We start from the raw sequence: 27,868 nt of genomic DNA, 5'->3' as shown, positions 1-27,868 counted from the left end.
TATTGTATTGCATGGTTCATATACAGTACAGCATTCATATACTGTACTGTAATTTTTAATAATATGGAGGAAGATCTGACCTGTTCCTGAAGGAGAGGCAATACCAGATATGGGCAGTGCGTAACTCTGGTGTAGGTGCAGCAAAACTCACATTCACACACTCTTCCGATGATGGTAGTTGCTGGACTTTTATCTCTGCACCCCTCAGCAAAACAGCAGGATTAATTAGGCACACAAGCTTTCCCGCCTCCTTTACTTTGCCCGACCAAGCTGAAGAAAGTGCTGAACTTTCTCTCTGCACAAATCTGCTATTATAGAATACTAGCTTAGTGCACTGTTTTTTTTTTTTTTCTGCCTAACGTTTTGTGTCATTGCCAGAATTCCGCCCCACATGTGTACTGGCTAAATACCACTGAAACATAGAAACATAGAAACATAGAAATAGACGGCAGATAAGGGCCCACGGCCCATCTAGTCTGCCCACCTTAATGTCCCTCCTCTACCTTTGCCCTGTGAAGAGATCCCATGTGCCGATCCCATTTGGCCTTAAAATCAGGCACGCTGCTGGCCTCAATCACCTGTAGTGGAAGACTATTCCAGCGATCAACCACTCTTTCAGTGAAAAAGAATTTCCTGGTGTCACCTCGTAGTTTCCCGCCCCTGATTTTCAACGGATGCCCTCTTGTTGTCGTGGGACCCTTGAAAAAGAAGATATCTTCCTCCGCCTCGATGCGGCCCGTAAGATACTTGAACGTCTCAATCATGTCCCCCCTCTCTCTGTGCTCCTCGAGCGAGTATAGCTGTAATTTGTCAAGCCGTTTTTCGTATGGTAGATCCTTGAGTCCCGAGACCATCCGGGTGGCCATTCTTTGCACCGACTCCAGTCTCAGCACATCCTTGCGATAATGCGGCCTCCAGAATTGCACACAGTATTCCAGGTGGGGCCTCACCATGGATCTATACAATGGCATAATGACTTCCGCCTTACAACTGACGAAACCCCTTCGTATGCAGCCCATGATTTGTCTTGCCTTGGACGAAGCCTGCTCCACTTGATTGGCAGACTTCATGTCCTCACTGACGATTACCCCCAAGTCTCGTTCTGCTACCGTTTTTGCTAGGATCTCGCCATTAAGGGTATAAGACTTGCATGGATTCTGGCTGCCCAGGTGCATAACTTTGCATTTTTTGGCATTGAAGTTGAGTTGCCATGTCCTAGACCATCGCTCCAGTAGGAGTAGGTCGTGCATCATGTTGTCGGGCACTGAATCTTCGTCTGTTGTGCATTTGCCCACTACATTACTGACTGTAAGAAGTAGGCAGAAGCCCCAGGCTCCTTCCTCACCTCATCTCAGCACTACTGATATAGTATCATGGCGGTCTGTAAGACTTTTCTATGCGGAATGAGACTCTCCATCACTGCTGTTTAAGAGCTGCCAGTTCAGCACAGCCCTTTCATCACTGTGTGACCCATTCATCGCCGGATTATTCAGCGTGGTCTATGCTGGATCAAGGTGGCGTGCTGGCTTTGGATTGTGCAACTTATGCTGGAACGAGGTGAAGCGCTGATCTGGGTGTGTGAGGGGTGTGTGAGGTGGAGTGCTGAGGATTTCTGATTGGGGTGTGTGGATTGAGGTGGAGTGCTGATTGGGGTGGAGGAGGGGAGGGGATGTTGGACCTGCATTGAAATGGCGGCTCTTAATTGGAGGTGATGAAAGACCCATGCTGAACTGGTGACTCTTAAACGGTCTCAATGCATCGTCCTTGACCCTTTTCTATGGTACTATGGGCCTCTGCTGTATGGACAGGTCCCCTATCCAAATAAGTCCTTTTGAATATCAATCTGATGATTTTTGGAAAGGTTTTCCATTAACTGTTTCATGTTAAGAAGCTATTACAATTTAATATGAATAGGTAACACTTGCTGACTGTATTTAAATTGCTCATCACACAGGGGAATAAGCGTATACTAAACGCAATGGGCTTCTTAGCATTTAGGACTGGATTTAGTATATGACACTGAAAAATAGAAATCAGCGCTGAATGATATTCTATAATAGGTCCGCCAGGAAGGGGTGCCCTCTGGAGAATAGCACATAGCATTGGAATCCACACCCAACTTTGGACGCAAGCATTTACACCAACTGAAACCAGGTGTAAATCCCAGCGTGCAAGATGGACATGGATCTCTTGGAATTCTATAACACTATGTGCATTTTAAGGGAACACCCCTGACACACCCATGTCCCTCCTATCATTACACCCCCTTTTCAGATCCATGTGAAAAAAGGCGGTATTCCATAACTTAGCATGTAAGTGTAGTTTTGCGTTCATCTGCCAATTTTAGTCCATCCTTGTGCCTTGTTTCCATTCTAACACTTTGCCCATACCAAAAATAAAGAGAAAAGAAATAGCTTATGATGGTAGGCACCAAATATAAAATTCCCTAATTAGCAGGCATTAATTATGTTAGCATGTGCTAAGCTTTAATAAAAGGGATCCTCAAGGACCTTTCGGTCAAAAGCAATTCATTGAAACAAAGAAAGAAAAGAGAAATAGTGTTTGAAATTTGAAGCATCCTGGCTAGAAAATCCACTTCCTGAATTACTCTTTTCTTAATCTTTGGTTCTCATTCTTATCTTTTACTTTCTGTTATAATTTAGGGCTCCTTTTACGAAACCGCGTTAGCGGTTTTAACGCACGCAGCTTTTTAGCATGCGCTAAACCTGCGCTATGCGGCTAGAACTAATGCCAGCTCAATGCTGGCATTAGCATCTAGTGCGGCCGGCAGTTTAGCGCGCGCTATTACGCGCATTAAACCGCTAACACGGCTTCGTAAAAGGAGCCCTTAGTTTCTGATAAGCAGGACCAGATTTTTATCCCTTCTCCTTCCTCTGGATAACCTTTCTTCTCTTGGATCTTCCTCCTTAAAAGCACACGATGGCCACCAAAATGCATCAAAGACATGCATAAGTCTGTAACTCCCTCTTTTACGGATGCATAGTGCGTGTTTTAGCGCTGGCAGCGGCGGTAACTTCCAATGCTCATAGGAATTCTACGAGCGACGGAGCAGTTACCGCTGCTGCTGCTAGCTAAAACCCACGCTATGCGTTCGTAAAAGAGGGGGTAAGTTATTTTCTGGGTTCTATATATGGCAATAATCCAAGATGTGTGCCCAGCTAAACTAACAAGACAATTAGTGCCGATAATTGGGCCTTAATAGATGCCAATTTGAATTTGCACACACATCTTGCTACATGATATTCTATGACAATATGTACCCAAACCCCATAGTGCACAACCCGAAAGGCATGACCATGCGAGGTGCATGGGCAGGTCAAGGGCATTCCTAAAATTTGCACACCATGTTATGGAATGGTGGGGTTGTGCTTTCCATATTTTCTTGTTTGGCTGTAGGCCATACTAATTTTGTGTTTGAGAACCAATCAGACTTTCAACTGCTTAATATTTTATTATCAAATGTGGACTCTGAACGTACAAAACATGTATCTAGGGTTCTATAATTTAATGTAAATTAAACATAGATCCAATATACTGCAAACGTTAAATAACTTTCAAAATATCTAGCCTCATATAGCTTCTTGTGCAGCAGTGCTTGTGATATTATGAAAACGGATTTATTTATACAATGGGATACTGGGAAAACTACTGATTCCAGATATCCGTGCAATCTTTTGGGTTCACTAGTTCTATCACAGTGTGGGTTAGAAGCAAACAGCAAAGGAATATCTTTTCAAGTCAATGGTAAACTTGCTCCTTTCATTCATGTATATCATTTTAACAACTTCAAAAACCAACAAAATGCTGACTGCGTAAATTCAAAATTCACAGAAAATGTACAGTGTTTTGTTTTTCCAGTGTATACTTTACAACATCAAAACTGAAGTGGTCTAGGAAAGACAGCAGGTCCAATCTTGTTGCTTCACATGAAATTGTTAATGTTCAACCTTGAGTTGCTTTTTCACAGTATCTTTGCTCTGTAGTTCAGTACTGTCTTGCCTTGACAGTCTTCTTCTGAACTCATCGGTGGTAAAGTAATAGATGATAGGGTCTAGGCAAGAGTTCATGCTAGCAAGGCACAGTGCCACGGGATGAAATGTCAGTATTGCCTTCTTACTGGAGCAGTTGCTGATTTGATTGGATTTGGCCAAGTAGTGCAAAGGAAAGCTGATGTGGTAGGGTGCAAAACAGATCAAAAACACCACAGTACAGGTCAAGATCATCTTTAAAGCTTTCTTTTTTTCTCCCAGATCATGAGAAATTGAATTTGTTTCTTGCAACAAGGATACAGTCTTCCAGGAGCAATACAAAACTGTGCCGAGGGGAGTGACAAACCCGAAGAGCTCACCTAGAGTCACCATCATAATGGAATTAACAGGGCCAACATCTTTCAGAGGAAGGTCCACAAAGCACGTCTGATTGTTGTCGCTTTTGAGTCTCATGAGAGGGAAAGGCAAGCAGGCGGCGCAGACAACAATCCACCCAGCAAAGCTGATATATACATCGTATGTGCGTTTGCAATCATTGTACTTGAAGGGATAAAGTAGGAACAAGAGACGTCGTATACTGATGCATACCAAGAAGTAGATGCTTGCATACATATTTACGTACTTCAGGTAGAAACAGAATATGCAGAGCACATCACCAAAGGGCCAGGAGTGATTGAGGTAATAAAAAATCCTCAGAGGTAAGGACAGAACTTGCGCTAAATCCGCAATCGCTAGATTAATCATAAATATTACGGCTCTTTTTGTCTCTTTAACATATGCATAAAATAACCACAGGGCTAGTATGTTTCCTATTAAACCAGGAACCAGAATGATAGTGTAAGTGATAGCATACAAGAAATTTAGAAAACCAGCATCTGCTTCACATGGTGGTATTGTGCCATTACTAGCTGGCATTTTAATATGATTTTTTTTTTTTTTAACCCATAAGGAAAATATAAATAATGAGGTTTTCCATGATGCTTCTCCTTCTCCTTTGCGTGTCTCCCATTTATGTGGGGACCGCAAAAGTTTTCTGTGATTATTTTTACCTAAAGATATTAAGAATATTAGAAATGTTGAATCCAGTGAAGACAGTTAATTGGTCTCGATGACTTGTTGCCATATTTTCTGCTATGTCCATTATCAAGGACTTCCTCCTTTTGTTAATGATCAGATCATTCTCATGGATGCACCAGAACAGCAGCCACAGTACAGCTCACCAAGGGCCTCATGAAACTTTATGTCACTGAAAACTCGACTAAATCCTCGGGCTCATTTCAAACTTTACCACATTCACTGCGCTCTTCACTGCGGCCTGCTGTGATTTTGTCTTGGCTTCTGATGAATACTTAGATTTGCCTTTGGAGTTTGTAAACCTGAGCCACGTGCAGTGACTAGAAAGAGAGGGCTCCATCCGTTCCACTGAGGTTACATAACACCATCATAACAAGAAGCTGCATCATCTTAACGTCGTACAGCCATTTGTTTTTGCAGTTGTATCTCCCAAAGACCAAACTGGACATGCCACCAGAGCTGAGGCGGAAAGACAAAAAGGAGAATTTTTGTCATGACATCAAACAATGAATTGTCTTAAAAATGCTACTACTGATTAATTCTATAGTACTACTGTACAAACACAGTGCTGTACACATTATATGAAGGTAGTATTTCTGCCCCTAATGGGCTCACAATCTAACCCCACACACACTGCGTTACTAAGCCACAACAGAGGTTTTTACCGTGGTCTAGAGTGCTAAATGCTCCAGCACTGCTCTGATGCTCATATAAGCTGATCAGGAGTCCTCCACCTGCAGTGCTGCCAGTGGGGGGCGGGGGGTGTTGTTTCATTATCATATTTTCAATAACAAGGGACAGGCAAGCTCTGTAGGACTCCATAGAACCTGCCTGTCCCTAGCAATTGAAAACACACTATTGAAGCACTGCCACCCACTGGCAGCAATGCAGTTGGAGGACTTCAGCTCACCTTAGTGGGGAACAGTGGTCAGAGCATTTAACGTCCTGGGCCACAGTAGAAACCTCTGGGACTAAAGTATATAACACTTGGGAGATATTGAAGAGTATATTTATATGTAAGATCCCAGGTTGAATTAAGAGTCGGAGTAAAGTAATTAACTAAATGGGAAATTAGCGCATGGACCTTCATTTAGAAAATGTGAAATGCGACTATTTTACAGCTGTGATAAAAGTGGCCTAAGCATGAAGGAAACCCATGCATTAATACTATAATAGCACAGCTTTGTAAAAAGGGCCCATATTTTTTTTTTAATTTATTCAATTTTCTATAACGTTCTCCCAGGGGAGCTCAGAACGGTTTACATGCATTTATTCAGGTACTCAAGCAGTTTTCCCTCTCTGTCCCGGCGGGCTCATAATCTATCTAATGTACTCATAGTATCTTAGCAGTATACAAATTTTCAATAAAAGCTTCATACAAGACCCCATGAACTTCCTGAACAAATTAATAATAATAATAACAGTTTATATACCACAGGACCGTGAAGTTCTATGCCGTTTACAATGATTAAAGATGGTACAAATTGAGTAAACTTAACAGAGTTAAAAGCTAGTGATTAACAGCTGTAGGGATCAGTTATTGTGGGGAAAGAATTGTATGGGTCAGTTGCCTAGATACTTCAGGAACAGATATGTTTTTAGGCATTTCCTAAATTCCTCATAAGTAGTAGGCATAAGCAATTGTTCTAGATCTTTACCCCATAATGCTGCCTGATGTGAGAGAAGGTGTTGATGATGTCTTTTGAGTTTGCATCCTCTAACTGGAGGGGAAACAAAGTTCAAATATGAGCTTCTCTTATGTCTGTTGGCTGAGAAAGAGAAAAGGTAAGTTATATATTTTGGGGCTAGACCGAATAGTACCTTAAAGCAAAAACAACCAAACTTAAACTTTACAAGTGCCTCCATCGGCAGTCAATGCAGCTGTTGGTAGTAAGGTGTCACATGATCGAACTTCTTCATCCTGAAAATTAGTCTGACCGCTGCATTTTGCACTAGTTGTAATCATCGCATATTCTTTTGTGAAATTGCCAAATAGGCACTATTACAGTAATCAAGTTGACTCAGTACGAGGGATTGTACCAGAATTCTAAATGCTGACATATCAAAATATGCTCTAATGCAGTGGTTCCCAACCCTGTCCTGGAGGACCACCAGACCAGTTGGGTTTTCAGGATAGCCCTAATGAATATGCATGGAGCAGATTTGCATGCCTGGCACCTCCATTATATAAAGATCTCTCTCATGAATATTCATTAGGGCTAGCCTGAAAACCTGACTGGCCTGGTGGTCCTCCAGGACAGGGTTGGGAACCACTGCTCTAACAGACCGAAGCTTCCAGAGAGTGAAAAGACCCTTTCTGATTAAGGAGTTTACCTGGTCTTTCATGGTTAGGCACTGATCTAGTGTTACACCCAATACCTTCATAGTTGACTGAATAGGATAACTAAGTTTATTGATGCATAGTGATGTCAAGCGGGTATGGCGAAGCTACGAAAAATTTTGTTTTTTCTGAATTAAGTTTCAGTCTGAATTCAGTCATCCATTGCTCCATCAAATTTAGTACTTCTGTTACCTTGGGAGTAACTTCTGAGAGAGAGTTAGCAAATGGTATGATGATCGTAAAGTCATCTGCGTAACTAAATCATTTTATTCCTAGCTGGGTCAATTGCGCACCTAATGAGGACATGTAGACATTGAAAAGCAATGGGGATAGTGGTGACCCCTGCGGTACGCCAGATGGATTGCTCCAGGTATCAGAGAGATCGTAGTTGAAACGTACTTGATAGGAAACCTCGAAACCAGTCTAACACCTCTTTCCTGATACCCATTGCATCTAAGCATTGTAGCAGTTTCCCATAGTCCACTAAGTCAAAGGCAGAGCTTATGTCAAATTGCATGATTAGGGCATTAAGGCCCTTACTAAACAAGAGACGCAGATTGTCTAAAATAGTCGCAATTACTGTCTCAGTGTTGAACAAAGGTCTAAAACCAGATTGAGTTTCATGTAAGAGAGAGAACTGATTAAGATATTCCATCAATTGGGGGTGTACCAATCCTTCCATGATTTTTACAATAAATGGGATGGATGCTACTGGTCTATAGTTGGTTACTAGTGCTGATGATTCTTTACAATGTTTTGGAATTGGGGTTATTATTATGTGACCATTATTAGTGAGGAATTTTCCATTTTTTAGGTTATCGGTTGAGTAATTTAGCAAAGATAGTTTAAAGGCTAATGGAGCTGCTTTCATAATTTCTGGGGGACATGAGTTCGAAACACAGTATGATTTAGAGTACTTATTATATAGTTTGATATAATTACTCCATTCTAAATCTTGAAAGGAACTCCAGATCATGTCCGCTGGTATTTCATTTCCTTGTAAGTTAGCTATTTGAGGTTCATTAATGTCATTTGTCGAACAGTTGTTTCTTAGGTTTTTAATTTTTGAATCAAAATGCTGTGCTAAATCATTTGCTGAAGGTAGTTTAATGTTGTGCATGAGTTGAGTGTAGATGTGATGTCAAATAAATTCATAACCAAACTGAACAGCTCAATTAAATAATATCACAATGGATGTAGAATCGCTATACAGCAACATTCGCCATACAGATGGCATTGCTGCCTGTGAAAAATTCCTAAAAACTTCTACCATGCATCGCCAGCACTCACCGGAAGCTATTACAACATTAATCAAATTCATTCTAACTCACAACTATTTCTGCTTTAACAATTATATCTATCTGCAAATCATGGGCACTGCAAAAACAAAAAAGTCTTTATTGGAGAAAATACAATGTAGCAATCCTAATACTGGTTTTCATATATGGAGACGCAGGACCCGACATGGTCCGTGTTTCGGAAAACACTTCTTCCTCAGGGCTCCAGGATGTAATGGTGCTTAAAAATAGAGAACCGTATAAAATATAACTCAGGCAATCCGTGAAAGACTTGCAATGTAATGCTCCTGTCCAGCTGCAACTCTGTCGATTTGCACATAGCGAAAGTCAGAGTTGCAGCTGGACAGAAGCATTACGTTGCAAGGGCAGGAAAATAACTCTCCGGGATGGGAAAATGAGTTCCCACGGGGATTGGGAGAAATTTTTCCCCCCGTGTCATTCTCTAGACAAAACTGCTGAAATACCACCGGTAGATTGATGACATTTTTATGATTTGGGCTGAGAGAGAAGAGACTCAAACAATTATACAATGCATACCATCCTATAAGCAAATTCAAAATTGACTATTCCCCAGGAAAAAAAATCTATTTTCTAGACACCACTGTCTCTGTCAACAATGGTTACATACAAACATCTATATACAAGAAACCTATAGACCAGTGGTTCCCAAACCTGTCCTGGGGGACCCCCAGCCAGTCAGGTTTTCAAGATATCCCTAATGAATATGCATGAGAGAGATTTGCATATAATGGAAGTGACAGGTATGCAAATCTCTCTCATGCATATTCATTAGGGATATCTTGAAAACCTGACTGGCTGGGGTCCCCCAGGACAGGTTTGGGAACAACTGCTATAGACAGATGCAACTACCTCCACAATTCCAGCTTCCACCCTTCACATATAACAAATCCATTATATACAGCCAAGCAACACGATACCACCATATCTGCTCTGACCCGAGACAGAGATAAACAACTAAAGATCCTGACTGAATCCTTCAAACAAATAGGATACAACCCTAAAATAGTCTTCAAGAATATTGCCTCCCTTAAAACATCCAAAGAAAACCTTTTGCACCACAAGGTCAAGAAAACCACAGAATGGACCCCCTTGGTAGTGACATACAATCCAAAGCTGGAAAAACTAAGAAAAATTATATGAGATCTACAACCACTATTCAGCTACACCGGTGCTGGCCTTCCATCAGCCACCTAATCAAAAACAGAAAAGCAGACTTCCTACACAAACCCACAGAGAATGGCACACATCCATGTGTTGTGGCAAACTGCAAACTATGTGAGCACATCTGAAAGGATCCCACGGTAATTCAAATGGGAAAACATTCAACATAAGTGGATCCTTCACATGTTCATCTTCTAATGTGTTGTATATCAATCATTCAAAGCAAAATGTGCAAAGAAGGATGTTACATTGGTGAAACAGGCCATATACTAAAGACTAGGATCAACTTACACAAATATCATATTAAAAATTGCAATGCCAACCAGGATGTCCCCTCTGTTGGACAACATTTTGGAAAAACTGATCACTACACCAATGATTTTATGGTGAGAATACTAAAAGAAAATTTTAAGACCATCCAAGAACGTAAGACTTTTGAAATATTAAAATGATGAAATATTTTGATACTTACCAAAGACTGGCTACCTTTCATACTACAAAGAAATTTAAACTGCTTTGTCACCTCCTATTTACCCACCCACTCCTCTCTCTTCCTGTGAAACTATCACAGAAATGCTTTCATGTTTCCCTTATATATATATACTGATATTTGTCAACATTTGCTTATTTCTGATGTGAAGAAGGGATTATCTTTGAAAGCTAATCATAAAATGCATTGAGTTAATCCAATAAAAAAGATATTACCTTATTTCCTTTTTGTTTTATTTCTAAATACAGTAGACTCTCAGTTATCCAGCACCCATGGGGATTGGTGGATGCTGGATAACTGTAGTTTCTGGTTGCTTGAGAGTTACGCAATACTAGTTTTGTCTTCCTTTCCACCTCATTCTATCATCCTCCCAACCCCACTTGTAGGTCCAGCATCTTTCTGGGTCACTTTCTCTCTCCCACTTATGGGTCCAGCATCCATCCATCTCCCCTGCCCTTCACCATGCAGGACCAGTATCCATATTCCTTCCCTCCCTTCCTTCCTGCCAAAGCAGAAGGCAGCAGGCCTTGACAATCCCCTTCCTCCCACACTTACCTGAAGCAGTAGTGGCATCTGGTGAACAAAAGCAGCACCGTAATCAGGCTGCTTTTGGTCAGCCCTGGCAAGGCCTTTCCTCTGCCGCTATGGGATCACTGTCAGCCAAACTATTTATTTTTACTGTTTCAGAAGGATGGGATGAGGCAGAGCAGCAGGGCAGAGTGGAAGGCCTGGATTCTAGTAATGGCATCCCAAAGTTAGGCAGCAGTAAGCATCCTACCGCCATCTAACTAATCAATCGGGATGCACGTTTGTTTGTTTTTAATTGATACATCGAACAGTGCCTGTGTTGAAGGCACCATTTGAGCACCTATGGAACTGCCTTCCTCAGGGGACGATAAAGCAGCAGCAGGAGTTTGGCAAGTGCCTTGGCATTGGGGACACACAAATGCACCAGACAGCGAGGAAGAGTGACCAGGAAACTGCTGCCTCTGTTTCACCAGAGGATGTCAAATGCAGAAGGCTACACCCCTTTACCCCTGCTTTATTGTCCCCTGAGGAAGGTGACATTATCTCCAAAACTTGGATCCTAGTCAGGACTACTTTTACATTACTTATTTAGGACTTGTTTTTGGACTTTGAAAAATTGCCAATAAAGGTATATTTATTTATTTCTAAGAGTGAGGTATATGTAACTAGAAGTTGGTTCAGACATCTCCTGTGCCTCTTTTTTGTTCTAGCCTTAGATAAGCCCACGTACAGTGAATTGCAATAGGCCAAACGTGCCAGAATGATTGATTGGACCAAGACAGAAAAATGCTGTTGGTAGAAGAACAGTCTAACTTTCCTCAAAAAATGAAAACTAAAAAAACACTTTATGCATGAGAGTTAATTTGATCCTTAAATGTGAGTGAAGAATCAATTAGAACGCCTAATACTAATGAGGAAAACTCGATTCTCAAAGATTCTCTCAAAATCTAGGTTCACAGCAGAAGGAAGAGAATCTAATTTAAGGCCCAGCTCAATGAAGTTTTGTCTTAGCAGCATTTAATTTCATCTGGACCATCAGTACCCAGGACTATAGTTTTGCAATACAGAGGTTAATATTGGATGAAAAATTAACTAGGTCTGGATCGACCTTGAGTAATATAAAAATGTCATCAGCATACGTCAATAGGGTTTCGCGAATATTCAGGTCATAGTATTCCAATGTACACATTTAGATGCTGAATAAGATTGGAGACAGTGGAGAACCCTGGGGCACACAACAAGGGGCCCTCCAGGATTATGAAGTAGATCCCTCCATATTAACTGAGTAGGAACGATATCATAGAAATTTAGAAAATCATTCCAGGACAGTCTGATCGAGACCAATTTCTGAGAGCAAGAAACACAAGACGTTGTGATTAACGACGTCAAAAGCAGCAGATAAATCAAATTGAAGCAGAATAGCGTGTTCTTACATAATTGCAATTGTTGAATCTTTGAGAGCAGGGAGACCAGGATTGTTTCCGTACTAAAATTTAAGTGGAAACCGTGCTGGAAAGGTTGGAGGATAGAAAATTTCTCCAAGTAATTTGAGAGTTGGGAAGCAACAATTGATTCCAAAAGTTTGGTTATGAGGGGTATATTGGCAATCGGTTTATAGTGAGGGGAGACAGCAGGATCGAGGCATGATTTTTTCAAGAGGGAAGTAAGATTTATTGAACTCATATCATACAAAAAGTATCTGTTTTCTAAGGCATAATTCAGTAGCGCAGACAACTAATTAATGGCTTGAGATGGAATATTCACAAATAAATAGGAAGGGAAGGGATCATCAGTTTGTTGCACATATTAGAAACTTGAAACTCAGATACAGGGTCAAAAGTACACCAAAAACAATCTGAAGGGGTTTCCACTGAGCTATCCATGATATCCCTTAAAAAAGGGTCAAGAATCACTATAGGAAAAGAGTTCCTAATAGTAGAGATTTTATCTTGAAAGAATGAAGCAAGAGAGTCTGCTGTAGGAGATAAAGCAAGGGAGGATCTTGAATCGGGACTGGTCAAAGAGCACCAAGTCTAAACAGAGAACTGCTTTGGTTGTTGGAATTGACGATTTTCCTACCATAATAGTTCATTCTCGCTTTCCTTAGTTCAAGATTATATTTTCTAATAGTGAGTCTACAAGCAAGCTTGTCCGAATCGGAATTTGATTTCTTCCATTTTCGCTCAAGTTTCCTACAAGTTAAATTGCTTTGAATATCAATCCCAATATGTATTTTGTAGAGATGTCATACTATACCATACTGTTATTTGAATATTTTTACTGCAGTAATTGTCTATTGTTGCTGTAGACCACCTTGGGCGAATTTCTTCAAAAAGCGTTAAATAAGTTTTTGTTTTTGGTGTTCGCCTTTTACTGCAGACTAGAGAATGACACGAGGAAAAAATATGTCCCCATCACCGGACCACCGTCCCCGTCCCACCCCGTCCCCGCTGTCCCCTTCACCACTCCATCCCTGCTGTCCCCTTCACCGCCCTGTCTCGCCACCTCACCAACCTTCAGCGGCCCGAGAATCTCCCTCCCTCCCCCTTACCTTCACGGCGTAAAGAAACTTAAGGGAGGGAAGGCGTGCGGTCACCGATCGCGTGCGTGGACCCTTCCCTCCCTCCAGCCAAATCCATCTCCCTCCCTCCCTCCCCCTTACCTTCACGGCGCTTTAGAAAAGAAACTGATGCCGGCGAAACCTGCCTGTGCCGCCCTGCAGTCGCGTGTGTGTGGGCGGAAGCTTCTCCTCTGACAATTGTCATTTTATAAACACAAATAAAACAGAGCAAGGTTCAACAAAACCCATCTCCCCTCCCTTTCACAAATATCCCCTTAACTATTGTGAAAACTGAACAAACCAAATTACTACAGAATGCTACATAGAAAAATCAAACTAACAGAATACTTTAGTAATATATGGCAAGAATAATGTTATGGGAGTGCAACTAGGGCAACTGCCCCCTGGTCAGAGAGAGAGCCCTAAGCCACCTGGGAGCTAAAGAAGCACAGCCTGGACTTTGCGGTCCCCAGTTATGTCTAATACCACCTCTAGCAGCATATATATTTCAAATCTGAAATACAGTGGTGCCTCACACAACGAACTTAATTGATTCCAGGAGCAAGTTTGTTATGCGAAAAGTTCGTTATGTGAAACGCGTTTTCCCATAACAATACATGTTAAAAAAAATAATTCGTTCTGTAGCATAAAATATGCTAAGATGACATAAAAAAAGATAAATTTTTTGTTATTATTTTTATTTAGATACATCTAAAAACATAATTGTTTTTTAAAACAACACACATTTTTTAAATTTAAAGACAGACTAAGTAGAGTCTAATTTTACAGTGAGAGAGGGCAGAGTCTCAGCGGCAAAAACTGGGACTTAACTGTTCATTTTTTTTTTCTTGGCTTATTTTTGGTTGGCCCGGTGGTTTTCATGTTCTGTGGTGTTAGTTTTTTCTCTTTTTCGGTGCAGTAACATGGCAGCAGAGGTGGTTAAAAGTTGTTTCCGGTGTGGGAAGCGGCAAACACCATCGGGGTTATGCGCTGCAGGTATGTGGACGCTTCGGGGGAAGATGTAGTAATGGCGCCGGTTGAGTTGGCATTTTCCCGCCCGAATGATGTGCATTCAGTTTCGCTGGCTCTCTCAGTGGATGCAGCCGCATCGGCGGTGCAGGACCCACAGCTGCTTGATACCGTGCTTCTTTCCCTGCCGACATCACTTTCTCTTCTCGGCGGGGTGTCGGCTGTAGCGCCAGTGCTTGTTTCACAGGGAGCCAGGCGGAGAGAGGGCAGTTAAGCGCGGTGCCTGCGCGGAAGGATGCAGCTCGGGCGACTTCGTTGTGTGAAACGAAGTTCGTTGTGGGAAGCAAGACATGAAGTTCGTTGTGGGAAGCAAGACATGAAGTTCGTTGTGCGCAGCGTTCGCTGTGCGAGGCGTTCGTTATGCGAGGCACCACTGTATTCTAATCACAAAATATAAAATAAATTTATTTTTTTTCTTTTTATTGTCTGGTAATTTTATTCTTCAAATCACACTGGTCTTAGGCTTTGTTTTTAGGTTCTTCAAATCACATTGGTCTCAGGCTTTGATTTTAGGTTCCTTCTGTCTTCATCGTGGCATGGCTGGCTCCTGAAGGTAAAATAGGCACAAGAGTTGCTGGGGAGAAGATGCTGAGTCTGACACAGGCGCAATTTTTTTACCACAGGAGTAAGACTTTTCACCGCTCCCACGGGGCGGTAAAAGGTCTTGTCCCCATTCCTGCGGGGAAGTGAAAGGTCTTGTCCCCATTCCTGCGGTAAACCAGTTGCAAATGTCTCCATTCCTGCGGATTTACTGCGGTGGCCCGCAGTTTACTGTGGTAAATGGTCCCCGTATCATTCTCTACTGCAGATTCTTTGTTTTTGCAGAGGCAAAGAGAGGCCAAGTGGTAGTTTTACTTTTTCTGTGGTATACTGAGAATATTATACAGAAATTCCATGGATCTTCTTCCTTTTATTGCATTGTTAAGGCTGAATATTATTATCTTAATTTCATGTAAGCTTTTCAATATATGCTATATAATATAACTTTAAAAAATTCTACCTTTGAGGTTAAATTAATTCATAGAAGACTTTTCTTAAGTCAGTCTAGTGCAGAGGTTTCCAATATGTGGTACGCGTACCCTTAGGGGTACACAAGCTGCTTGTTGGGCATACGCACTGCGCAGGTCTCCTGCCCCCTTCCTCCTTAATGACCGCCGGGGATCCCATGGCCTCTTTTCTGCTCGCCAGCCTCTGCAGAAGCCTCTGTTGCTGCCACTGCCACAAGAGATCCCATGCCCTCCTTCCTGCCCATCCCCCTCCACCAAAGCTGACCCGGAAGGCTTTCCTCCGATGTCAGAGCTGACATTGGAAGGAAGCCTTCTGGGTCAGCGGGGGATCCCAGTTACCTCCTGCCTGTTGGGATGCTCCTTCCTACCTTCAGCAGCACATGTTGCAGGGACGTGGTGGCTGACCTGGAAGCCTTCTCTCCAATGTCAGAGCTGACATCAGAGGGAAGGCTTGTGGGTCAGCCATATGCAGCATGTAAGAGCCGCTTCCCATGTCCCTGCAACAAGTGACACTGAAGGCAGGAAGATGCAGTCCAGCTGGACTGCCCTGAAGGAAGTGAATGCAGCCCTAGAGCAAGCAAGTAAGGTAGAGAGGGGACATGATCTTGGACAAAAGGAGAAGGGGGGAGGGAAAGGAACACATTGGGACATGGGAGGGGCACGATTTTGGAACAAAGGCTGGAAGGCAGGGAGGGGGGCATGAACTTGGGACACAAGGAAGGAAGGAAGGGGGCACTAACTTGGGATGTAGTATGGAAAGAGGGAGGGAATAGAAAGGGAGAATTGTTGAGCATGAGTGTGTGAGTGAGAGGGAAAGAGATGGTGCACATGGGGAAGGGAAGAAACGAGAATTGGGCATAGAGAGAGAGAGGAGTGAGGTAGAGATGCATGGGGTATAGAAAGATGAGAGGGAGAGATGTGGTATGGTGCTGGAGAGGGGTGATAGAAGGAGAAATGGGCATGAGGTTGGTAGGGAGTAGTGAAAAATGCTGCACATGATCCAGGGGATGAGAGAGGGAGAAATGTTGGATATGGCAATAGAGGGGGTGGGAGAGATGCACACTGGATCTCTCTTTCTCCACTCCTTTTGCAGCAAGGGAGGGAATGAGAGAAACACAGATGGACAGTGAGATAGAGAGGGAGGCATGTTGCCAATAGGGGTGGAGGAGAGAGGAAGAAAAGTTGGATTCATGGATGGACAGAGAGATGTTGGTTGGGGAAGAGAATGAAGTCCGGAGGAGAGGAAGCATGCAGGAGGCAGAAAGAAAGAAATATTGGATGCAATCATAAGGAAGTGCAACCAGAAACTCATGAAATCACCAGATAACAAAGGTAGGAAAAATGATTTTATTTTCAATTCAGTGATCAAAATGTGTCAGTTTTAATAATTTATTTCTGCTGCCTATATTTTGCACTATATTTGTCTATTTTTCTATAGTTGTTACTGAGGTGACATTGCATATTTTAAAGTCATCTGCCTTGACATCTTTGAAAAAAAAAGATGACTATAAATGATAATTAACATTTTCTCTGCGTACAGTGTGCTTTATGGTGTTTTTTATTTTGTGGTTACAATTATATATTAATAAGATTATATTGTGTGTATATGAAAAATGAATTGAAGAAATTGCATTACAATTAGTATTGTTATTATTGAGGTGGGGTCTGGGGCGGAGATCCAGTGGATCTAGAGTGGAGCTTGGGTGGGGTTACTCGGTTGATGTTTGTTAGACTTAAGGGGTACTTGGCTTGAAGAAGTTGAGAAACTCTGGTCTAGTGGTTCAATGCATGCCAAAGGACCTGGGTTTCAGTCTTGGCTGAAGACTTCCATTCCTAGAGTCAGTAGGGACCAGGACTCACTCCAAAGAGGAGGATATCATAGTTATTGTGCAATAGCGATTCCTAGTGACCACATATGGAACCCATTACTGTAGTGTTCCAGAAGAAGCCCCTGAAATATGACCCTTAGCCAAAAGCCATCCCTAATATGACTGGGTTAAAATAAATTGGGAGAGTATATAAAGTGGGAGAATAAAGATTCATAGTGCCAAATATGCCATATGGTGTCATTTCAATGTTGTTGTCCCAGAACTGGTTCTGATTGAGCAACAGGAATCCTAAAAGAACCAGAAATGACTTTCAAGTTAAAATAACATAAAATTAAATTTAAAAATGTTGTCATTATGATTAGAGAAGGGAAACAGCAAAGAACGATAAAATCAATAAGTCATATAAAAACTCCAGTCTGAATCACATCTTTGGGAATTGTGAATTTTCTTAACTGAGTAAGCAAACCACAGACAAAGAGTTCCACAGAATACCAGAAACCACCTAGAAATTCCAACTGTGTCTATGTATGAAACTACTGCAAAATACTGTATATAAAAAAGCACACATTCAACTATTTGTTAAATAAATGATGTATAATTTATTTTACACATTTCTTAAGCATGACATATTAACTGTAATGTTATGGGGATTAAATTACAACCCACCCAAACAGATTCATCTTTTAGCTAATACTGAAATAGATTTTCTATTTATTTATTTTTTTAATCTCACTAAGAAAACTGATATTTCCTGAATAAATTCTGGTCTTTAAATGATTATACACAGGTCTGGCTTGACCTATGGATCAGGAAAGTCCTGGCGTAGGGAACCAATGATTCAGGGTGCCAAAATCCGTCTGCCTTCAAACTTCTAGAGCAGGAGTCTCAAAGTCCATTCCTTGAGGGCCGCAATCCGGTCGGGTTTTCAGGATTTCCCCAATGAATACGCATGAGATCTATGTGCATGCACTGCTTTCAATTCATAGTCATTGGGGAAATCCTGAAAACCCGATTGGATTCCGGCCCTTGAGGACCAGAGTTGCCTATGTTTGTTCTAGCCACTAACACTTCTATCATATTGTACTAATGCAGGAGTCTCAAAGTCCCTCCTTGAGGGCCGCAATCCGGTCGGGTTTTCGGGATTTCCCCAACGAATACGCATGAGATCTATGTGCATGCACTGCTTTCAATGCATAGTCATTGGGGAAATCCTGAAAACCCGACTGGATTGCGGCCCTCAAGGAATGGACTTTGAGATCCCTGTTCTAGAGAGATCCATGTTGGACATAGTGATGGAGGGAGAGATATTATGGGAATTTTGGCCAGGGTTACCAGATGTCCGTATTTCCCTGGACAGCTTTTCAAAACCCGGCACTTTGTCCGGGTTTTGAAAAGTTCCCCGGCAAAATCGCGTCAGGAAGGGGCATCCGGGCAAGCGCAGATGCAGCGCGATGACATCATTGTGCCGCGCACGCATATGCGCAGAAGCCGCCTGGGGTGGGGCTGGGAGGTAGAACAGGGTGTGACAGAGGCTTAACTCGGTGGTCCTGGGGGTGTGATCATGGTTCCGGATTTTCCTGAAGGAAAATCTGGTAACCCTAATTTTGGCACCTTTTATTATCAGTGCTTGGAGCTGGTGCCTCACCTGATCAAGCAGGAGGGGGAGCTGAGAGAGGGAGAACGATACTGGATCACAGGTTGGAGAGGGGGGGGGAAGGAAGAGAGATACCAGTCTGTAGGTTGGGGGCAGGGCTTAACTTATGGACCAGGTGAGGCTCTAGCTCACGGCATCAGTGCATGTCATTACCGGCCCTAACTTTAAGCTACCCTGTGGTTTGAACACTTTTCCCCCCCCTCCATCCTCTTCCTTCCTCTTCTGATGCTGCTGCCCTGTCCTGGCAGGGTGCAGCTTCATAGGCCAGCTGCTGTGAGGGTGGAGAGCCAGTGTCAGCATTAGAGGAGAGACATGCAGCACTTCCCTGCTCTCTATTCTGACACTTGACACTGATGCTATAAAGCCTCATCCTCCTGGGACCAGGCAGTAGCATCAGAAGAGGGAGGAGGGAACTGACCAGAGAACAGAGTGGAGTGAGGCATGGGCTGAGGCACCGTAATCTCTTGAGCTGACCCTGTGTGTGTGTGGGGTGGGGGGAGGGGGGGGGCGCCAATGCAAAAGATGGCTCAGGGCTCCAGTCCCTTGAGCCAGCCCTGATTATGCACATATAAGTAATTTTCTCATCTTCAGGTGAGATAATTCATAGGAACTATTAAAGAAATGTCAGTTTTGCATGAAATAAAACTCTTTATAGTTTATAAATCTCACCCCCCCCCCCCCCCGAAGGCCTGCATGTTCCCCCCCTCCTTTGCAGCGTCCTCCAGCTTTCCCCCTGGCCTCCCGGTCTTAGTTTCAGCTAATTACTACAGCCTGCAGAGAGGATCGCCGATGCTGTAGCATTCCTTGCAGGCTGCCATTGGCCTCCGCAGCATGTTCCCTCTGCCGTGGTCCCGCCCCTCCTCTGACGTCAGGGGCAGGATCGTGCCAGAGGGAACATGCTGCTGAGGATGACGGCAGCCTGCAAGGATCGCTACAGCACCGGCAATCCTCTCAGCAGGCTGCAGTAATTATCTGAAGGTAAGAGCGAGAGGCCAGGAGGGAAGCCGGAGGACGCTGCAAAGAGCGGGCAGCACTAGTACAGTCCGCAGGACACAAAATAGTACCTGGCGGGCCGCAAGTGGCCCCTGAGCCTCAAGATTGAGACCACTGTCTTAGAGGGAACAATGGCTTCCATGTGAATGTTAAAGAGAATATATATCTGTAGGGAAAGTGCTAATTAGTGGCACCTTTTATCTATATATGTGCTAATATTTTGTAATATATATATATGTTATGTTATGTGGTATTTCTATTCTGCCTTGACCTGTTTAGATAAAGGATGTATTATAGAATCAAGAGACTGGGTCAATAAGTCCAGAAATTAGAGTGATTAGGGTAGTCATTTCCATGATAGGTGGGTGAGTGCATTCACTCTGAAGCCCCCCAGTATCTCTCCTAACTTATCTCCCCCTATGCTCCTCCCCGTGAACTCTGTTCATCAGGAAGCCCCTCTTATCTGTACCCTTCTCTTCCACTGCCAACTCCGGACTCCGTCCCTTCTTTCTTGCAGCACCGTATGCCTGGAACAGGCTGCCTGAATCAATACGTCATGCCCCATCCTTAGCAGTATTCAGACCCAAGCTAAAAGCCCATCTTTTTGAAACTGCTTTCAACTCTTAACTCCCACTCATTGCTGTCAGATACCAATACCCGCTGTATCATTTCCTCTACCATAATCTCCCCAACCCTGTCTGTCAAATTAGATTGTTAGCTCTTCTGAGCAGGGACTGTCTATTATATGTTAAATGTACAGTGCTGCATACATCTTTCAGTGCTATAGAAATGATAAATAGTAGTGGTAGTAAGTCTGTAATAGGTTTAGAATCAAAGGGATATTAGGCACCTATAGTACCTATAGGTACAAATTTATAGATCTGCCTTTTATGTTTCTGTGCATCTACTTTTATATGCATATACTTACACAAAATGTTATAAGATCCTGCTTGAGTACATAAAACTCTGCTCGACATGCCTACGTCTAGTCTATTCTAAAATTAGCCCCACACAATAATTCTTGCTTTCCTGCTGTTTTCTGTGATGTCGGCCTGTCACCAACTGTTTGTTTATAAATTTCTGGAAGAGCAATGAAGTGAAACATAAGTTGCACTTTGCCTCTTGGAGATTATTTTGCTTTTGACAGGAGTGGGAAACCGCAGAAGTGTGTTGTAAAAATAAAAAAATAATGAATGATAAAACCCCCCCGGTTCCTGTTCCATGGGCCTCATTTGCCCCTAGCCTATAGAAAGCAGGGGAGGGAGGGGAAATCAGGAAGAAAGAGACTTTGAAAATGCCACTCTCTTTTCTCCTCAGGAAGCAGTCATAATTGGTTCTGATAATGCAGCTATTTAAAAAGGTTTCATCAGCCCTGCTGTTCCACCCTCAGAAGTCCTTGCTCCCAAAATCGAGCATGAAAATCCGCTCTAAGCACTATTTTATAAAAGGTGCGCAGTCTGGAGTGCTCTTTCTAGAACAGCGTGTAATGCAAATTTTTCCCAGCACCTACAAACCCATGTTAGTGGCTGCCACTGCAATAAGTGCCCCGAAACCCATAAGGATTTAAAGGGCTTCGAGGCTTTTTATGCACGGCTTTGTAAAAGAGGGGGCTAGTTACGATGCTGCCATTTACATGTGCAAATGAACAGTAAACTTAAAAATGAAAGTGCTGGTATTCTATATATTTATGTGCAGGAGTATACACTTAGTAGAGAAAGCGATGGTATTCTGTATATTTATGTGCAGAAGTGTACACTTAGTAGTGAAAGTGCTAGTATCCTCTATATTTATTAAGTGATGGTATTCTGGGGCCACATAAACGTGCAAATGCTGCAGCAAGACAGAGGAGGGAGCCATGTAAAACATGGTCTAAGTCACAAAAACCCACCTAAACTCACCAGAGAAGCACTGAAAACACATAATACAGACCCCCACACACTACCCTGGTGATCATCAACCCCCCCCCATAAAAATATTAATCACACCTTTAAAATTCAGCCTCCAGACCATCATCACCTGACTGCCTGGCATAAGAAAGCCTAGTCGTCCAGCCCAGAGGCAGCTTAAGTCATCTTGGGGGTGGGTTAGGGACCCATAGAGAGGAAGACCCATGCCCATAAGCCCCTGTAATCACTGCATTGATACTTAAACCTGTGCACTCCCCTATACACCCCCAAAACCCTTTTGTACTGGCATATAAGTGGCTCCTGCAGCCATAAGGGCTATTGGGGTGATAGATAAGTGGGTCTAGGGGATTCTGGAGGTGGTTTGGGGGGCTCACCGTAATCTATAAGGGAGCTGTAGTGAGGAGAAGACATGACACCTTTTATATGAAGTTCACAGCAGTGCCCTGTAAGGTACCCCACTATTTAGGTGGCATGTCTGGGTGTGCAGTCCATCACTTTGCAGACCCCTCCCACGTCCAACAGGGCTTGTTCTGGCGTTTTGGACTTGGATGGAAAGTTGGACAAAAATGTGGTATAAAGATGGATGATTTAGCAGCTTGGACGATCAGATCGGCAGGAAGTATACTTAGACGATTTTCGAAATGAAATAAAAGTTGGATGTATTTTTTGAAAATGTGTCTTAAGTTGTTTTTTACTTTGGAAGACTTGCGAGATGGACGTAAACGGACTTAGACATCCCTTTCGATTATGCTCCTCTAAGAATTTTCTCTAAAGTCTAACTCCAATCCCACTACCCTCTCTTTGTTTAGCTGGTATAGTCCACATAAGGTATAAACTAGAGCAGGGGTGTCAAAGTCCCTCTTCGAGGGCCGCAATCCAGTCGTGTTTTCAGGATTTCCCCAATGAATATGCACGAGCTCAATTAGCTTACAATGAAAGCAGTGCATGCAAATAGATCTCATGCATATTCATTGTGGAAATCTTGAAAACACGACGGATTGTGGCCCTCGAGGAGGGACTTTGACACCCCTGAACCCCTGAGGTTGAGGGTTCCAGCAAATCTGGTAAAGAAGCAGGTAAAGAAAGAAGAAATTGTCTCAAAATATACAAATGCACACAAACAAAACGAGGCAAATGAGATGTCATAAATTAACCCAACATTTACTTTATGAATACAAATCTTAAAAAGACAGAAAGGTCTATGGTTTACCAGTATTTCTGTGAAAGTTACAAGTCTGTAATTGATGACCTGTCTTTATAAGAAAGGTCTTCTAAAGTGTCCCAACTAGGATCCCAGTTTCGGCATCAGAGGATGCCTTCTTCAGGGGATTGTGAGATCACTGTTAACGACAGAAAGGATTGAATAATCTTGTAAATGTAGCAGCGGCTCAGCCTTTTGGCATGATTTTTACTGTGGAAAACACCGTCCCATACCGGCTGAGCCACTGTTACATTTACAAGATTACCATATTTTCACCCATATACCGCGCACCCGTGTAAAACGCGCACACGGGTATAGCGCGCAGGGAACAGAAATTTATGTAAAAAAATTTTACTATAGCACGCACACGCGTATACCGTGTATGCCACCCCGACTCTCCTCTCGCCGCCCCGACTCTCCGTTCGCCGCCCCGACTCTCCTTTCGCCCGCCCCGACTCTCCTTTCCGAAGGACCGCTCGCACCCCCACCCGAAGGACCGCTTGCTCCCCCACAGCCTCCCCCCTTCCCCCTCCCACATGGAGAAGCTGCCTACCGTTGTTTCCGGATGCCAGTGAGCCCAGCTGCTTCCTCTGCCGGCGGTCCCGCCCCTTCTCTGAGCCCTGCGCTATGCTGCTTCCTCTTCCGGCGGTCCCGCCCTTTCTCTGATGTCATGAATAATGCCTCATCACCCCTGATGTCAGAGAAAGGGCGGGACCGCCGAAAGAGGAAGCAGTGCAGCGCAAGGCTCAGAGAAGGGGCAGGACCGCTGGCAGAGGAAGCAGCTGGGCTCACTGGCATCTGGAAACAACGGTAGGCAGCTTCTCCATGTGGGAGGGGGGGGGAGGCTGTGGGGGTGTGAGTGGTCCTTTGGGTGGGGGTGCGAGCGGTCCTTTGGGGTAATGAATCGGACGTCGGGGGGAACTATGTAAAAAAAAATTTGTACAATGCGCTCACGCATATAACGCGCATGGTTATGCACGGTTTGTAAAATCGTGTATAACGCACGCGTTATATGCGTGAAAATACGGTATTCAATCCATTCTGTCGTTAACAGTGATCTCACAATCCCCTGAAGAAGGCATCCTCTGATGCCGAAACTGGGATCCTAGTTGGAACACTTTAGAAGACCTTTCTTATAAAGACAGGTCCTCAATTACAGACTTGTAACTTTCTCAGAAACACTGGTAAACCATAGACTTTTCTGTCTTTTTTAAGATTTGTATTCATAAAGTAACTGTTGGGTTGATTTATGACATCTCATTTGCCTTGCTTTGTTTGTTTGCAGTTGTGGGTTCAAGCCCATGCTGCTCCTTGTGACCATGGGTAAGTCACTTAATCCTCCCATTGCCCCAGGTACATTAGACAGATTGTGAGCCCACTGAGACAGATTGGATGGGGGGAAGCTTAAGTGCCTGCCTAAGTTCATATAAACCGTTCTGAGCTCCGTGGGAGAATGGTATAGAAAACTCATTTTAAACATGCTCAATCCTCCGTAAAGCACTCTGCAGGCTCCACTTTGCTTTCCTTTGTCTAAACAGATATACTAGTGAAAAAGCGTTATTCTCAAGGACATCACAATAAAACGTCACCATTTAACTCTCCTGTCAGAGTACTGATGGACTGTTTCTTTTATTTTCACAGGCTAAATCATATCTATGAAAGCAGCTTTGAAATCAGAAACCACATCTTGCTATCTCTTGGATTTCATTTTCTGAATAAACAGAAATAACGTTGCAGCTTCACAGAAATTGCTCCATCTGCGTTGTTGTCAGGGCTTTTCTTGACTTAGGTTGAAGGAAAACATTTCAACTTTACATTTTCTGTGCTGTCAAGTCAGACTGTTTGAGGCATTATTCATTAACCGGAATGGAGACAGCATTTTGCCATAACTGCAGTGTTTAATCAGTGATGGAGTTTAAATTCTCTGCTTTAATTTATAACATTTTATTGAAGGAAATAATTACATATAATATAATACAAATAAAGTTCATTTCACACAGATTCACAATTATGATATTTTCATACATATTTCTATAATTCCTCCAAAATATATTTCCATTTGACCCATATCCATTCCCCTACAACCCCCCCACCTCCCTTCCCCCCTTTCCCCCATTTCCCCCCTTTAATTTAGAATCTGTGCAGCGTCAGCTAATGCTGATATTATTAGGGCTGTAGAAAATGAGTAGATTATTAAAGAACTTGAGACATAGATAACGTTTTGTAGAAAGTTTTCTGAATTGATTATGTGTTTGGAAACAGTCGCGGACCAATCAATGCTGTTTTGTTAAAAAAAAAAACAAAAAACCACAAAAAACCCCCATGATCAAGTCATTTAACTGCCTTAATTTATTATACGGATCTTAAAATTGTTTTGCCAAACTGAAGAGAGGCGTTAGAAAGCTGACAGCAATGATAATTGAATTGCAGAGCGGCCAGTGTAATAATGTGCTAAGTAAAGTCAGAAGTAAATTAACATCCAAACAGTAAGAATAGATCTTACCTGTTCAGTGTCTCCTATGTTTTTTTCTTTACGAACCACTGCTGCCTGCAGTCTGATTGCTGGTCTTTATTGGGAGAAGAAGAAAAAAAAAACAAACCACCACCTACCAGCAGAGTAGTATGCGCCGATTCTAGGCTACACCCAGAAGAGTAAAAATGCAACTTCGCTTCGGCACAGAATATGAAAACAACTCATGATCTGCACAAGTCCCTGTTTCCTTTTTGCAGTAGGCAGCCACAGCTGCAAACAGGCTGACAACCTCCAGTTCAAAGGATTAATGGTAGGCTATAGGCATGAAAGCTAACACACAGACACCGCACTGTTTTTCCATTTACAGACCACTTTCTTCTAATCATGCATTGTTTGGCTGTAAGAGATTGCATTAGCATTTCAGATGAACTGTATTATAAAGATACACGTTGGTGCATCACAAGCATATATGTGTTTAGGGATTGTATTCACAGGGCACTGTCTGTTCTCCTGCTTCTGGCTTGATTATACAGTGTTTAGAAATGACTTACTACTAGTACCAGGGGGTGCTGAAAAGTTCTCAGCCCAACCAAGAGGAGAATGACGTGGATATGGTTCAATCAATGATCTGAAACAACGTCAAAAAACATAGAATTTCCTTTCTGCAAATTGGCCCTTAATGAAATCCTGTAAGATAATAACATCCTTTTCAACTACAGTAGCAAAATAACACTCAGAATTTAGGAAGTTGGTTGGTTGGGTAGAGAACTTTTCAGCACATCTTCCTCCTCCTCCTGCTGTTAGGTCCCATCGACTCGTGTTTGAATCCTTAGTGACTTGATATCAAGTTTTCGTGGCAAAATACAGAAGTAGATTGCCAGGCCTTCTGCGCAGTATAAATCCAATGTTGTCACCGCTGTCGCATCAAATGCGATCCTCCGCCTCTAACACTGCCCATCTGCTGCTGCCCAAATGGGTGGTACATCCTTAGTCCAACATCTCCGCTGATTCTTTAATTAAATTTTTAAATTTTAAATTAAAGTAAATTTAATTAAATTTAAGTAATTTATAAAATAGATTATAAGTTATATGTTGATTCTCTACTAAATTAATTAATATTAGATTAAAAGTTATGTTATTTAATTAATTAAAGTAATAAAATAAATATTTTGGTAGGGAGGTGGGAAAATTAGCCTGTGATGTCATAAGGAGGCAAGAGATTAATTCATTCTTCTCTTGAATAGTTCCAGTTGGAAAGATCTACTCCTAAGTCTGAGGCATTTCCCCATAATAATTAATTAATAATTGTAATATTCTAAATAACTAGATTTAAGGTTTACAGTAAATTTTAACAAATTATTTTGGAATCGGTGTCTCTTTTTTTAGTTTTGTGAATGGTTTTTGTTATTTGTTTATTTTATTAATATAGTACCATTCAAATTTTTGTTGTTTCCTCTCTCTACCATGTCACATTGGGAGATAAAATATATAGGGACACTGGATCATTTGCTACATTATTGTCCCTTGATACTCAAATTCTGGAAACCCATTTGGGGTCAAATTATTACGATATTGGAAGTTCCATTATCACTATCATATGATATAATATTGTTTGGAACAATATTATTACCCACAAAACCAATTAATGCAAATCAAAATAAATTGTTCCTCATTATGACAGGAGTAGCCATGCAGTTGATAATGAAAAATTGGAAAAGTTGGGATAATTTAAATTATAGTTTCTGGTGGGAGACCTTGTGTCAGATTTATAAGTATGAAAACATTCATTCTATGCAGAGGGGATATCAGAGAAAATTCAAGGAAATTTGGGCCCTTTAACAAAATATAGTAAGTTATGAAGTATTAATATTATCTCCCTTTGATTCATGAAAGATTATACACATCCAGGAGGAGAGGTGGGGGGAGGGATTAATAGCTGTATATTATTTGTGGGAATAGAGTGTAGTTTGTTATTTTACTTGATTGTTCATCTGTTGCGCTATGTATTTGATTTAAAAATGAATAAAACATTTTTTAAAAAAGATCTCTTATTGTCTCTATCCAGTCTCTGCTACTTCAACCAACATATTGCTTTCTCCGTTAATATCAACTAGCGGATTCTTCCATAAATGAATGTTTGAAGATCTTGCATAACATTGGTCTAGCAAAGAATCAAACTGGATTCTACACTATATATCATGCCCAAATTTCTGCACCCAACTTAGTGCGTGCATCAGAGTTGCATGTGCAAATAAATATGCAGGGGTAGCAGAGCAGCAACGGCAGACCAGG

At 42.2% G+C, this 27,868-nt stretch overlaps 1 protein-coding gene across 3 annotated transcripts in view; it reads right to left on the bottom strand.

Moving 5' to 3' along the window:
• Positions 1-3,463: 3,463 nt before the first annotated feature.
• GPR174 (G protein-coupled receptor 174) overlaps positions 3,464-27,868 on the bottom strand; it is a 43,368-nt gene continuing 18,963 nt past the window's right edge. The window contains exons 1-2 of one of the 3 annotated variants that reach the window (XM_033946596.1): positions 25,607-25,676; positions 3,464-5,543 (exon numbers count right to left, since the gene is read on the bottom strand). In XM_033946596.1, the coding sequence (XP_033802487.1) occupies positions 3,957-4,925 (969 nt within the window). In that variant the 5' untranslated portion in view covers positions 4,926-5,543; positions 25,607-25,676 and the 3' untranslated portion in view covers positions 3,464-3,956. Of the gene's footprint in view, positions 5,544-6,742; positions 6,796-25,606; positions 25,677-27,868 lie in introns of those variants that run through there. The other 2 variants (XM_033946598.1, XM_033946597.1) reach the window with 2 other exon arrangements.

This window comes from Geotrypetes seraphini, chromosome 5 (assembly GCF_902459505.1).
Source record: "Geotrypetes seraphini chromosome 5, aGeoSer1.1, whole genome shotgun sequence".
NCBI classification, from domain to species: Eukaryota; Metazoa; Chordata; class Amphibia; order Gymnophiona; family Dermophiidae; genus Geotrypetes; species Geotrypetes seraphini.
Note: the sequence above shows the minus strand (reverse complement) of the source record. Positions and strands in the feature narration are given on the sequence as shown.